Source organism: Canis lupus, chromosome 2, assembly GCF_011100685.1.
Source record: "Canis lupus familiaris isolate Mischka breed German Shepherd chromosome 2, alternate assembly UU_Cfam_GSD_1.0, whole genome shotgun sequence".
Classification (NCBI taxonomy): Eukaryota; Metazoa; Chordata; class Mammalia; order Carnivora; family Canidae; genus Canis; species Canis lupus.
Window position 1 is genome coordinate 69,101,383 of NC_049223.1, and position 15,386 is coordinate 69,116,768.

Below are 15,386 nucleotides of genomic sequence, written 5' to 3' on the forward strand. Positions count from 1 at the left end.
TGACAAGCAGACTTCCTGCTGAGCAGAAAGCCCCACATGGGCCCAATCCCAGGACTGTGAGATCACAACCGGAGTTAAAGGCAGATGCTTAACCAACTGAGCCACCCAGGAGCCCCTAAAGTTCTCTTTTATATTGATGAATATGCTATAGTGGGGTAGGTACCAGACAGTCCCAAAGAAACAGTACAGTGAAGCAGATACTAGTACTTAAAATCAAGGTAAGGTGAAACTGGTGGAAGGACGTCAGAGATTAGCTGGTACAATCCTATCATGTTTTAAATGAGGAAAGTAAAGACCAGAGACACAAAGATCTTACCCAAGTTCATAAAGCAAGTCATTTTTTATAAAACAAGGCCAACCAGATAAAGATAAGACTGTAAATTTTTAATTATGATAAAAGCAAATCCCTAATTTCTGGACCAATTAAAGGCTTTTGCTTTTCAACTTTTTTTTTTCTTTTTGAGAGAAAGAAAGCATGTGCAAGAGATGGGGAGGGGCAGAGGGAAAGAGAGAATCCTAAGAAGGCTCCACCCCCAACACTGAGCCTGATGGGGCTGGATCCCACGATCCTGAGATCATGACCTGAGCTGAAATCAGGAGTTGGACACCCAACCAACTGAACCACCCAGGAACCTTGGCTTTTGCTTTTAATTTAACTGGCTTCTGCTTCACAGTTATAGAAAGATAGCTGAGGTGTTTCATACTGCATAACAACATTATTAAGGGCATAGTTATCTAACGAACTTCAAAGAAGCATCTAGATGTTGGAGCCCAACACACTTTACTGATATAAATTAAGACCATCTCACTTTTCAATTCTGAAACTCCAGTGTCACGTTATGATCTTTTGAGGAAATATCATTAACAGACCTTAATTTGGCCTCTCCCAAAAGGAAAAGTTAATGTGCTCCAGAATGGATGCACTCAACTGTTAAGTCAGGAAAAGGCATTCTCACCTAATTCCAGTACCAGGTGTTTCCATCACTATGTCTCCTAGGATGCACTCAGAGTTGAAATTAACAGAATGGCACCTGTTGTAGATGATCGTGTCTGCCTGGTGTCCCAAGAATAATTAGTCAAATAACTCAGGGGAAAAAATTCAGTAATTATCTCAACTGAACTCCAGGCTGAGGTAAAATGAATTTACCATCTTTGGAGTAGAGGTTGCACTGGCCTTGAAACTAGTTAGCCCATAATGTGAATGAGCAACTTGAGGCTCAGAGACCTAAGATACTTGTCCCAAGTCACAGAAGTAGAAAGCAAGAACAGAAATCTTTTTACTTCTAGTCCAATGCTAGTTCCACCTCACCAACACCAATCTCCCTTCAGCATTTCTTTGGCTATGGTTGGGCTGAGCCAAATCCCAACTCCCACTGCTACACTTGTACCGGCTACCATGCTTCACTGACCCCAGCACCAGGATAACCTCTCAGAGGATGAGAGGATGAATACTGGCTTCTCAGATATTCAATCACTGACCTCCCCAGCCCTGCTGAGCCTGCTAAGAGAAGAACTGCTAAGTTATGGGTTGCATCACCAGTTTCTTCAAGGGTGATTGGTCCTATGAGGCTTTGGTTCAATTTTATTCAAACATTTGCTGAGTACCTATATGTAAGATACCATGATAGGTACTGTGAAATAAAAACCCTTAAAAAAATGCCCATCTATTTTTAAATGAATTTGAAGTAGTTACCAAGATATATGAGATAACCATGGCCCTTGCTTTCCAGTAACTCACAATCTAGTGGAGGAGACAAATACATACACAAGCAACAATTATACAAAACAGACTGTGATAAATGCTGTAATTGAGAACCAAACAAATGACTGTGAAAGAACCAGATTTACCATTTACCCTCCTTTGTACCTCAATTCACTTAAAAGAGTTCTCTTGAGAGGCCTGGGTGGCTCAGTGGTTGTGCGTTTGCCTTCAGCTCAAGGCATGATCCCAGAGGTCCTGGGATCGGATCCCACATTGGACTCTCTGCAGGGAGCCTTCTTCTCCTTCTGCCTATGTCTCTGCCTCTCTCTGTGTGTCTCTCATGAATAAATAAATAAAATCTTTAAAAAAAAGACTTATCTAAATAAATAAATAAATAAATAAATAAATAAATAAATAAATAAATAAATAAATAAAAATAAATTTAAAAAAGACTTCTCTTAAGGTTCCTCTGGTTCCTCCATGCATTTATGTATAGCTGGACAACGCCATGTGCAGTTTAGCAGAAAGCAGCCTTGGAGAGGACCTGATTTAAAATCCCAGTTTGGGGAACTCTTGGTTTCAAGATCTCTAGGTCATGAGACCAGCCATAATGGAGCTCTGTGCTCAGTGGGGAGTCTGCTTCCCCTAACCCTGCCCCTCCTCCCACTCATGCACTCTCTCTCTAAAATAAATAAATACATCTTTTTAAAAAATAAATAAAATAAAATCCCAGTTTTGTTATTTATTAACCACTGGGCAATTACTTAACTTTTGAGAGGAGCTTCCTTACCCGTAAAACACGGTTAACAATTTTTTTTGGAGTCAATGACACAGAATGTGTAAAAGTGCTGACCTATATTAGACTTACAAATTTTTTTGAATTTTAATGTAACTGGGTCTTCTTTGAAATATTAGGCACTCATTAAATGTTTGTGGATGAATATTCTGAAAAATAGTTTCTTCCTTCCGATGTATCAAACTTCTCTCTCCCTAATTCCAATCATTTCTAAACCATCATTTTTCATAATGCGTTCCTGAAATACAAAGCTAGAACTACTGAGTTCTCCCCCAAACATTCCCTTAGCCCATCCCTCCTTAATAGTAACATTTAAAACCTACATTAATTCAAATCCCACCTCATTTAAGCAGATGTCAGGCAGGAACCACTGTAGAAATCTGACTCAGTTTGTAAAGGGCATGGCACACTTCTCTGTCTTTTGTGCTTTTGTGTAACACCTGACAAAAGAACTTCATCATCAGAAAAATTCATCCCCTCTTTTTTTTAAAGATTTTATTTATTTATTTGAGAGAGAGAAGAAGCAGGTTCCCTGTGAGTAGGGAGCCTGACATGGGGCTTGATCCCAGAACCCAAGACCACAGCCTGAGCCAAAGGTACATGCTTAACCAACTGAACCACCCAGGCACCCCAGAAAAATTCACTTTGTCTCTAGTGCTACCCACTTCCTTTTCTGAGCCCTAGTAGTAACTCACTGATCTTTGGAGATGCCACAGGCCTTAAAGAAAAAGGACAAGGCTCTGAAAGGCAACTTTGTTCACTATTTGCTAGAATGTTATTATCTTTTGTATTTTGAGTTTAGATTACAAGTTAGGATGGACTTAACAGAAGTCAAGCAACTGACAGATAAAGTCTGCAACTGACAGATAAAGTCTGCCCTCAAAGGCCTCCCATCATTAGATGAAACTCTTGTCAACCATAAAACAAGTAAGAATAATACTGTTAAAATACTACAGGTACTCATAAGACACTGAAAACAATTTTTTTTGGCTCTACTCTTGCTTTGAGAAGAAGATGATAATGGTAATGAATTCCTACTCTATCTCAGGCATAGCTTTTATAGATAATAGCTTATTTAACCATCACAGCAATCCTATAGAAAAAGTTATTATCTCCATTTAATAAATGAGAAAACTAAGGCTCAGAGAGAGTAAATGGCAGTTTCAAGAATCACACAGTAAGTAAAAGGACTATGACAGGAATCCAGGTTTGGTCTGTTCTCCAAATACAATGCTTTCTTCCTCAAAAGCTGATCATTTGGGATAACTGGATGCCTCTAATTAAGCATCTGCCTTTGGCTCAGGGCATGATACCAGGGTCTTGGGATCAAGTCCCGTATCAGGGTCCCTATGGGGAACCTGCTTCTCCCTCTATGTCTCTGCCTCTCTTATGAATAAATTAATAAAATTAAAAAAAAAAAAAAAAGCTGATCATTCAGTCACCAAAGATGTAATGAGTACCTATTATTTTCTACCCACTTACCTGGGACTAAGATCTACAACCACAAACAACACCACACAGGGCTCTGCCCTTATAAAACTTAAGCATCCTGTGAGGAAGACAGACATTACACAGGTACACAAATACAGGGTGAGCCTATTTATTTATGGTGAGGAAAAGATCCTTGAGGAGACATTAGGGCTAAGACTTAAAACATGAAGAGAAGTTAGTGGGAAAATGGAATAGGTAAACATAGCATGTGCAAAAGTCCTGAGAAGGAAGCAGGCATTGAATGCTTAGAGTGAGGCACGCGTGGGTGGCTCAGTCAGGTAAGTGTCTGCCTTTGGCTCAGGTCATGATCCCAGGGTCCTGAGTTCGAGTCCCACATTGGGCTCCCTGCTCAGTAGGGAGCCTGCTTCTCCCTCTAACTGCTGCTCTCCTTGCTTGTGTACTCTGTCAAAGGACTAAATAAAAATCTTAAAAAAAAAAAAAATGCTCAGAGTGGTAAAGAGGCCAGAATGGCTTGTGTGTGCATAGAATAGAACAAAACCACACTGTCTGGGTAGGCAAAGTTCAAGTCATGTAGAGCTCATGAAACAACTTTGAATGAATTCAAGTACAATGAGAAGCTGTGAGAAAGCAGCATATTTGATCTGTTTATTAGATGTTATTCTGGCTACAACAGAAAGAATAGGTTGAAGAGGGACTACCATAGATGTAGGGACCCCAATAAGGACAGGCAAGAGATGAAGAGCTTGAACTAATGGGGTGCCACAGGGATAAAGAAATATACAGACAAGAGATATATTTGGGAGGTAGCAATGGTACAACTTGCTGATGGACTGGAGGGAGAGAGAAAATCAAGATCAAATCAAGAGGAGAAATGAAGGGATGCCTGGGTGGCTCAGTGGTTGAGCATCTGCCTATGGCGCAGGGCATGATCCCAGGGTCTGGGGATCGAGTTCTGCATCGGGCTCCCTGTGAGGAGCCTGCTTCTCCCTCTGCCTGTGTCTCTCTCTGTCTCTCATGAATAAATAAATAAAATCTTTAAAGAAAAAAAAGAGGAGAAATGAAGGATGACACCCAGACATTTAGCATGGATACCTAGAAGGATAGTGGTTTCATTTGCTGAGATGGGAAAGACTAGAAGAACATATTTAGTTAGAAAATAAAAAATTTAGGGGCACCTGAGCTGGCTCAGTTGGTGGAATAAACTGACTCTTGATCTTGAGATTATGAGTTTGAGCCCCATGCTGGGTGTAGAGATTACTTTAAAAATAAATAAATTTCTCAAAAAAAAAAATCAGTTTAAAACATAAACTAGACCTGCTGTGAGGTATCCAAATGAAGATGTCAAGTATGCAGTTAGGAGTCTGGAGCTTAGAGGAAATACAAATAATAGCCAGATGCTCCACTAGCCCCTTCTGTTTGAACTGTGATACTCCACATATTCTCAAGTGGACAGGAGTTCCAAACCCAGCTGCTTTTCACCTCCCATCTATGCTTAACATAAATGGTAGGTTTTCTTTTCAAGGTCAAAAGAGTATACCTCTCCTTGGAAAATAGTGTAGAGAGCAGGCAAGTTCTCCATGGTCTCGGGTCTTCCTGAATTCATCCTTAATGTTCTATGGCTCCTCCATTTCTCTTCTGCCAAAGTTAATTCAAGTGTCCTATCACAAAGAAATAAGACAGGCAACAATGTGAAAGACATCTGCATTAAAAAAGAAATGTACATATAATCCACAGCTAGTCTCTACAGAATAACAGCATTAGATTTAACACTATGCACTTTCATCCACATCTCTTTTGCCCACTGTGATCTTGAAGAGTTGTGGAAAATTTGATCTTATTTTTTTCAATTTGATACTTACCCAAGACCATTAGTCTGGGGTTTTTTTTCCTTTCTAATTGCTATTGTTACTATCCTTTTGTCAAGGGAAGGCTTTTGAGATGTGTGTGAGACTGTATCTTTAAAAAGGGAATAATAATAGTAATAAGAGCTAACACTTATCAAGAACATACTATGTCCAGGTACTTTGCTAAGCACTAGACATCTAATATCTCATTTAATCCTCAAAACTCTCAAGATGTAGTTTTTTTTTTTTTAAGATTTTATTTATTTATTCATGAGGGACACAGAGAGAGAGAGAGAGGCAGAGACAGGCAGAGGAAGAAGCAGGCTCCATGCAGGGAGCCCGACATGGGACTCAATCCCAGGTCTCCAGGATCAGGCCCTGGGCTGAAGGTGGCACTACACTGCTGAGCCACCCGGGCTGCCCTGTTTCTTATATAAATGAGAAAACCAAGGTTTCCAGAGGTCAAATTACTAGGCCTATGTCAAAAAGCTAGGAAATAGTGGAGTCAAACTCTGGCTGACACCTGAGTCCCTGCTTTTAAGCCCTAGGCTAGGTATTAGTCTGAAGTAACTTCAAAAAGAGAGAATAGCTTACTTTTTTCCTTATAAAGTTAAAAACACACATGTTCATTTTAAAAGTCCAGACAATAATACATTCATAATAAAGAAAAAAATCACCCAAAATTCAATTTTATTTATATTCTTTAAAACTTTTTCATTTGTAGATTTTTATTTATTTATTTTTAAAGATTTTATTTATTTATTCATGAGAGACAGAGACAGAGAGAGAGAGAGAGAGAGAGAGGCAGAGACACAGGCCAAGGGAGAAGCAGGCTCCCCACAAGGAGCCTGATGTGGGACTGGATCCCAGATCCCAGGATAACACCCTGGGCCAAAGGCAGATGCTCAACCACTGTGCTACCAGGTGTCCCTATAGAAGAGACTTTTTAATTGAATTATGAAATTACAAATCATTAGCAGCCATTTTCTTATATATTTTAGTAATTCATATAGACACATACACTTTTTTTTTTTTTTACAATTTATTTAATTTGAGAGAGAAAGAGAGAGGGCACACATGCGCCACACAATGGGGAGGTGCAGAGAGAGAGGAAGAGTCTTAAGCCGACTCCAAACTGAGTGTGGAGCCCAATGCAGGGCTCAATCTCACGACCCTCAGATTACAACCTGAGCCTAAGCACCTCTACACCTCTTTTTTTTAATACCTACATAATAATCCATTCTTAGATGCACCAAATCTACTTAACTATTTATGAATCATGTTAAAATGCAGACTGCAATTCAGGAGGTCTGAGGTGGCACCTGAGACTGTACATTTCCAGCTCCCAGATGAGGCTGATCCTGCCTGAGTAGCAAGTTTTACAGCTTTGGAATTGGAAGGGAGCTTAGAGATATTCTTGCTCAGTCTCCTATTTTAAACAGAGAGGGAGGGATCCCTGGGTGGCGCAGCGGTTTGGCGCCTGCCTTTGGCCCAGGGCGCGATCCTGGAGACCCGGGATCGAATCCCACGTCGGGCTCCCGGTGCATGGAGCCTGCTTCTCCCTCTGCCTGTGTCTCTGCCTCTCTCTCTCTCTCTCTCTCTCTGTGACTATCATAAATAAATAAAAATTAAAAAAAAATAAACAGAGAGAGAACTAGCAGTCTAGTGGCTCTTAATCATGCTACTGTACCTGCTGGATAAATCACTGCTACATAAAGATAAATCCAATGGTACTGCCCTCGGTTCTCGTTTTCCTCCCAATTACAACTGATGACAATAAGACTTGAAATACTATTTTCCTTAGGTTTTTATAACCAAATACTTTCTTCTCACCTCAATCTCCTCACTTTCACGTTTTTGTTTTTTTTTTAAGATTTCATTTATTTATTTGAGAGTGAGAGAGAGAAAGAGATCAGGGGAAGGGGTAGAGGGAGAAGCTGACTCCCAGCTGAGTAGGGAGCCTGATGAGGGGCTCAATCCCAAGACCCCAGGATCACAACCCAAGCCAAAGAAAGATGCTCAACCAATGAGCAACCCAGGCACCCTGACCCCACTCACTTTCATTAAGACAACTTCAGGTCCTAGTTTTGGAAAGTCTTCCCTTTTTTAAAAAAAAAGATTTTATTCATGAGAGAGAGAGGCAGAGACGCAGGTAGAGGGAGAAGCAGGCTCCATGCAGGGAGCCCGATGTGGGATTCAACCCTGGGACTCCAGGATCACACCCTGGGCCAAAGGCAGGTGTTAAACCACTGAGCCACCCAGGGAATCCCCAAAAGTCTCCCTTATCTACAGGACCATCCATTACTGAATTGCCTCACTTACAAGAGAAATGAAAGAAAATACTATCAGCCTTCCAAATCCTGGTGCTAGTATCATCTCCGGGTTCCTACATCCTTATTGTTGAGTTCCGTAACACAACTTCGTATCCTTATAACAAACTTGCCCTTTTCGGCTTAGATCACCCACAGGTGGTTTTTATTACTTCACTAACAGTACATAGAATGAAGGCAGATTGGTCAGTTCTTGAGAAATGGCTGATAAACAGGTTAAATCCAAGTATCACCACCTGGTTGGATTCTGCCTCTTCCACTTCCCAACTATGCAAGATCAACTCCAATCTTTGCCTCTCTCTGACTAGCACTTCTCACATCTTAGAACAAAGGTTACTGACCTGAAGCCAGTGGCTCTATCAAGAGACCTTAATTCCTCCAGCTCTTGGAGCACTAGTGAAGTATAGAATCCATTTGGCATCAGCAGCTAGGACACCTAAATTGAACTCAAATATCTTACTCTTAACACCTGTCATGGAAAGAGCAATAAAAGTAGAAATAATCTTTAGTTTCTTGATTCTTACATATTTCTGTTTGTGGTAAGTATATGGCCACGTAACTTAAAGCTCTCCTGTTGGCTCCTTCCATAGAACAGTAGCTGAGAAACCCTTTGCAATTCTTCAAGAAAGTGGCATGCATTATTGTTCATGAAACCCTGAATAGATAGAACAGTAACAGGTTTAGAAATTCAGTAAAGTAGAAGGTTGCCATTTTAAAAAATGGAACTTAAAACTTTCTTTCAAGTTATGTTCTGTAGAAACCTGGAGTTCTATGGTGGTTATTCAGAAGCTCCTTAGTTATCTAGAGTTTTTTTTAAAGATTTGAGAGAGAGAGAGAAATGTGCACACCAAGAGTAGTTGTGAAGCTAGCAGGCCCTCTTCAGTAAATTTTTTTTAACGATTTTATTTATTTATTCATGAGAGACAAGGGGAGAGAGGGGGAGAGAGAGAGAAAGAGAGAGAGAGAGGCAGAGGGAGGAGCAGGCTCCTTGCGGGATTCGATCCTGGCACCCCAGGATCGCGCCCTGAGCTGAAGGCAGGAGCTTAACCACTGAGCCACCCAGGCGTCCTTCTCTTCAGTAATTAAGCACTGACTGATTATTGCTATTTCCCACCTGTTTACCCAGCCTTGGGGGTGGACCTTGGTAACAAGGAGGAGTGGGGGTTACAGGAGGAGGGCCTACTTTTAATAATGTGTATTCTGCTTTGATCCAAATTACCTATTAAGCGTCTATATAAGAGTTCATTTGGGGAAAAAAAAGAGTCCTGCTGTTTTGGAAGTTTGTAAAACATTGAAATAGAGTCCACTCAAATAGGGCCACATCTGTAGACTTTAAAGAGCAAGTAAACTGAAAAGATTGAGGTACACCACAGAGTTGCTTTGCAATAATTCTGGAAGCAGAATATCTACCTTAAGTGCTTGATTTTCCTTGAATGTTTTAAACAACAATATAATATGCAGGGAGGCAACAGGGACCCAGTTACCAGCCACCTACTTCCCAAAGCAAGGGACAGAGCAAGGAAAGTACACTGTGGGAATGAGAGGTGTGGCAGAGGAATAGTGGCCCAGAGTGAGGTTAGAGCCTAGGTTGGTGAGGAATAAATTTGCAAAGAGCAACCAGTGTGGAAAGGAGCAGGGTAATGATGACATCCACATATTGGGCTGTCCAGAATGATGAATCAGTACCCAAGAATGGAGAAGCAGGGCCTGGAAACTAGAGGTAGTAATGCAATGTTAACTTTCTGATTATACTAGTTATATTGTGGTTATTCGGGAGAATGTCTTTGTTTAGAGGAAAATTAAGTATTTAGGAAAGATAGAGGCATCTGGTTAGCAACTTAACTCTCAAATGATTCATAAATGTTATTTGTATTGTTCCTCCACAATTTTGTTATTGTTTCAAAGTTGTTTTTTTTAATGTACATGCAATAGAAAAAGAAAAAGAAAAAAACATATCCTGCTCTCCCTTTCTCTCAAGCAATGAGAAGTCCATAGAACAATATTAAATTGGTAAGATACTTCAAAGTACCTTTGGAACTCCATTTCATGTGTCACCTTACTGATCTGGCCAAGATTTCTGTTGTTGCATTTAAGTTTGTTAGGATTTAGATTTATTATGGTTGCTACAGAATAGAACTAACTGGATAGAACCTTGAGAATTGAAGGAATTCTTATTGATCTTTAATCTGTGTATAAAAATTGAGAGGAGAATCAATTGACAGGTAAAAATACTAGGATATGAGCAAAGACAGAATAATGACTGCAGAGCCTGCATTCTCAACCACTATTCTACACTACCTTAAAAAGAATTTGCAGTGTACATCTAAAACTTATAAGAATTTCTAACACGAATTAAGTCCCAACATTAGAGATTCTAATGGAGAGTCATCATCAGAAGGGTATCATTCATGGAGGAGGTAATGATGAGCTGGATTCATTCATCCAAACATGTAATCAAGGACCATTTCTCATTTGGTTGTCTGTTCCCAGTTTCTGGTATACAGTTGGTACTGAAAATTTTTTTTTAATAAGTGAATAGAGCCTCACTATGTGCCAAACACAGGTAGAGAAAGAAGGGAGAAAGCATTCTGGTCTAAAGAATGCAGAGGGGATCCCTGGGTGGCACAGCGGTTTGGCGCCTGCCTTTGGCCCAGGGCGTGATCCTGGAGACCCGGGATCGAATCCCACGTCGGGCTCCCGGTGCATGGAGCCTGCTTCTCCCTCTGCCTGTGTCTCTGCCTCTCTCTCTCTCTCTGTATCTGTCATAAATAAATAAAATGTTTTAAAAAATAAATAAATAAATAAAGAATGCAGAGGAGGGGTGCCTGGGTGGCTCAGTTAAGTGTCTGCCTTTGGCTCAGGTCATGATCTGGGAGTCCAGGGATCAAGGCTTGCATCAGGCTCCCTGCACAGCGGAGAGTCTGTTTCTCCCTCTGCCCTTCCCCCGCTTGCTCCTTCTCTCTCTTTCCCAAAATCTTAAAAAAGAAAGAAAAGAAAGAAAAGAAAAGAAAAGAAAAGAAAAGAAAAGAAAAGAAAAGAAAAGAAAAGAAAAGAAAAGAAAGAAAAGAAAAAGAAAAAGAAAAGCAGAGGAAATGAGTTCTGCCCAATATACTGGCCAGATCAGGTGGGAGTCTTTCAAATGTTAAACTGGAAGCCAAACTTCCTCCTTCCCACCAATTTATTGAATGACTATCTTAGATAGATGTTTCTTCCTTTTTAACTTCAGTCATGATCAATTGAGAAAATGTCCAAAAGCAGGAGAGAGAAAGAACAGTAAAACACAAAACAAAGCAAAAACAAAATCATCTCACACACACACACACAAATAGTCTCATAAAATGTGAAAGCTGAAAAGGAATTCTGGAGTTCATGCAGCCCTCTTATTTAACTGAAAATGAGGCTAACTGAGGTCAAGTGACTCGACAAAGGCTATTGGCTCTAGACCCCATGACCAGTACTCACTCTCCCATCCCACACTTATAATCAATAAACCTAGAGAGGTCTTATCCAAGTCCTCTGATAACAGCTAGTATTTGAGTGGTTTTTTTTAAGATTTTATTTTTTATTTATTCATGAGAGACACAGAGCGAGCGAGAGAGACAGAGAGAGAGAGAGGGGCAGAGACACAGGCAGAGGGAGAAACAGGCCCCATGCAGGGAGCCCGATGTGGGACTGGATCCCGGGTCTCCAGGATCACACCCCGGGCTGCAGGCGGCAATAAACCGCTGCGCCACCGGGGCTGCCCTATTTCAGTGTTTATTTGCCATCCATTACCATAAAAGTTTTACTTCTCTTAACTATTTAATTCTTTTTGACCCCTCTACAAGATAGGCAATTATCGTTGACATTCCATAGATGAAGAAACTAAGACATGAGAGTTTAAGTAATTTGCCTAAGATTACAAAACTATGAATGGAGAGGAGATTCAAATACTATGAACATCTTTCCTTTTCTTTCTAGACTATGAAATTCCTCTGAGCATGCCCTTGTGTTACACATTGTCACTGTCCCCAAATCTCCAGTGTTTAGCACAATGTAAAGCATATTGAAATTTATATCTGAATACTGAAGTACTTCATTTTATCCTATTTTAAATGGTTAGTTAAGGAGTGCCTGGGTGGAGGCACCTGGATGGCTCAGTCGGTTAAGCATCTGCCTTCGGCTCAGGTCATGACTTCAGGGTCCTGGGATTGATCCCCTCATCAGGCTCCTCTCTCAGCAAGGACTCTGCTTCTCCCTCTCCTTCTCCCCATTCAAGCTTTCTCTCTCATTCTCTCTCTCAAATAAAGAAATTTTAAAAATTAAAAAAAATATATATTATTAAACTGTTAGTTAACTCATCAATTCAGCATATTTATGATATTTATGTCAGGCTCTGTGCTAGGCACTTCATAAACCTTTCGATCTTTAAAGCAACTTATAAAGTAGATAGCCCTGTTTACAGAAATGAAGTAATTTGCCCAAAACTCATAGCTAAAAAGAGACAAATATTAGGCCATTTCAAGACCACATACATGCCACTAAATCACCTCTTTTAACACAGTCCCTGCCCTCAAAGACTTCCTAGTCTGGTAGGGATAACGGTAACCAATTACAATGCAGTGTGATCAGAGCTATAGTGGCTAGGTTCAAAGTACTGGGAAAAAAGAGAGCAAGGTTTTGGGGGACACAGGGAAGTTTAAGAGGTGACAACCGAATAGGACTTCAAAGATAAAAGGAAATACTGTAGCAGAGAATACTGTTCTTTGACCTCATTAGAACCTAATCTATTGAACTCTACTTTCTTCCAACCTATTAGCCCTCTCCAACTTGGGTTCCACAACCCATCATTTCAGTAACACCCTGACCTCCTTTTAACTCCGTGCCTTTACAGCTCACCTATCTGGCAGGAGTAGAGTATAGCTGCAGACAACAGAACTCATGCTAACTAAGTTAAGCAGAAAGGGAGTTATTGCCAGGTATTATGTGGCTTACAAAATTACTCAAAGGGCTAAAGGAGCAGGTCTCTTAGAACTTACAGGAAGAAGTTGTAACTCACAAAATAAGTCTTTGCCATGATCAAGAAAGTTATGGCTATCATTGCAGAAAGTCACTGAACCAGAAAGTTGTTGACTAAAAAAATCTACTGCCTCTGTTATGACACTTGCCAGCAAAACTGGATGGCTCTCACCCTCTTTGTCTCCACATCTAACTCAGTTCCAAATTCAATTCTCCCCTTAGGTACAAAGGAATCTAGGAAATCATTTTTAGCATCCCAAACTGTTCAGTAATAGAAAGCACATTAAGAGGTAGAAAAGTGTGTTGAACATGTCAAATCCACAGTCCTCACCATACCTGGATACATTTTCTCCATGCCCACACTGAACAGCCTACTGTTGCTAGGAAAAAACATTATGATCTCCAACCTCAAATGGGTCCTTAATTTTGCAAGACAATTGTACATTTCTCTCGTCAACTCATTCTCCCACAATCTACAATGACTTTCAGACTTTCTGCAAACTTCTAAAATTTCTGCCCTCCTCTCATTCTATGTATATGGTCCCACCACCTATGTAACAGAAAATATAAAAGCTAAGAGATAGGAACTAATTTTACCAGTACAAAACACACAAACAACCTGTATCTGTTGCCTTCATTTTCTTCTTCCTTTCTATTAACTGGACAAACTGTCCTATTTCCTAAGGTTGCTCTCTCTAACTGTACTTTGGATCCCATCCATTCCCATGTTCTCAGAACAGTATCAATGACCCAATTTCTTTCTTGTGTTTTCAGTTTCTCCGTCACTCTGGGTCCTTGGTGACTTCTCATCTCCTTCAGCTTCCACATCCTTTCCTCTACAATTGTATGTATGAAAAATACTCTCTAGATTCACTGCCTCCATTTCCTTCCCTGAATCTCTGCCTCATATCTGGCTTCTAGTCCCATCACACCAACTTTCACGAAGGACACCATAAGCTCCACAATGATAAAGCCCGTAGGTATTTTTCAGTTCTCATATTTTCTAATACAGACCGTTTCCTGTTGCTGAGACAACATTCCTCTGGTCCTCCACTCTTGTGCTTTTGTTTCTCTTGTGGACTCATGCTCCCATTCTTGACCATTACATGTTGGGACCACTCACGGCTCTTAGTTGATCTTAACCACACCCATGGCTCAATTATCACCTATATGCAAATTACTCCCACTAAACATTTCCCAAAACATCTCAGAGTCCCAACGGTGTATTTCAAACTGCCTCCTGGATGTCAGGAATGACCTCTCCCTTCCCCTTCCAAAAAAAGAACTACCTTGTTGTGGGGCGCCTGGGTGGCTCAGTCAGTTAAGCATCTGCCTTTGGCTCAGGTCATGAGCCCAGGGTCCTGGGATCGAGCCCCACACTGGGCTCCCTACTCGGCATGGAGCCTGCTTCTCCCTCTCCCCCTCCCCCCTGCTTGTGCACTTATTTAAGTAAATAAAATCTTAAAAACAACCAAAGAAACACAAAAAACTACCCAGTTGCATAAGCCTAAAACCTGAGATTTGATTTCTCTCCTTTCACTCCCTGAATCCATTCTATCACTAATTCCTGATTTTAGCTCCTTTTTATCTCTAGCATCTGTCCAGTTCTCTGTAGTTGTACCAATACCTCAGTCCTCATTGCTATATCTCTCACCTAAATGGTCGATCTGCATCTATCTCTCCTCCAATCTGTTTATGCTACTGAGTGATCAAGCCACCACCTGTCCCATCACACCACTCTCTCCCCCCACCAAAACAAAAACAAAACAAACAAACAAACAAAAAGCTCGGTCGTTTCCCATCAGTCCTGAAGTAAAAATCCTGCACCTCTACCCACCTCCAGCTGCATCCTGTACCAGACCCTCCTTCATTCCCTCTGAAGTAGCCATAGTGGCCTCTTTCTGCCGTTCAGTCATTTTCCTCCCATTTGCCGCAGGGCCCCTGCACATGTTGTTCTATATGGAACGCTCTGCCTTTCTCCCTTGACCCAAATAATTACAATTCTTCCTTCAGGTATCAGTTCGGGCATCTTTTCCTCACAGAGGCTTTTCTGCTTATTGCAGACACTCATAACATCAGGCACCTCTCCTAGGCAGCACGTATTTTAAAGCTCTTAGTGAGATCACTGTTTAACATGCTTGCCCTCAATATTCAAATATTTGAATTGTTTGTTTGTTTTTAATTTATTTATTCATGAGAGACGGGGGGGGGGGTGCAGAGACACAAGCAGAGGAAGAAGCAGGCTCCATGGAGGGGGCCCGACG

General features: G+C 40.8%; 1 protein-coding gene across 5 annotated transcripts in view; it reads right to left on the minus strand.

The window, feature by feature from the left end:
* ZCCHC17 (zinc finger CCHC-type containing 17) overlaps positions 1 to 15,386 on the minus strand; it is a 62,503-nt gene that overhangs the window by 45,791 nt on the left and 1,326 nt on the right. For all 5 annotated transcript variants that reach the window (XR_005355897.1, XM_038531313.1, XM_038531316.1 and 2 more), the window contains exon 2: positions 5,488 to 5,608. Coding sequence is in view for 4 of the 5 variants with exons in the window: in XM_038531313.1 (XP_038387241.1) it covers positions 5,488 to 5,553 (66 nt within the window). In the remaining variant the exon portion in view is untranslated. The remainder of the gene's footprint in view (positions 1 to 5,487; positions 5,609 to 15,386) is intronic.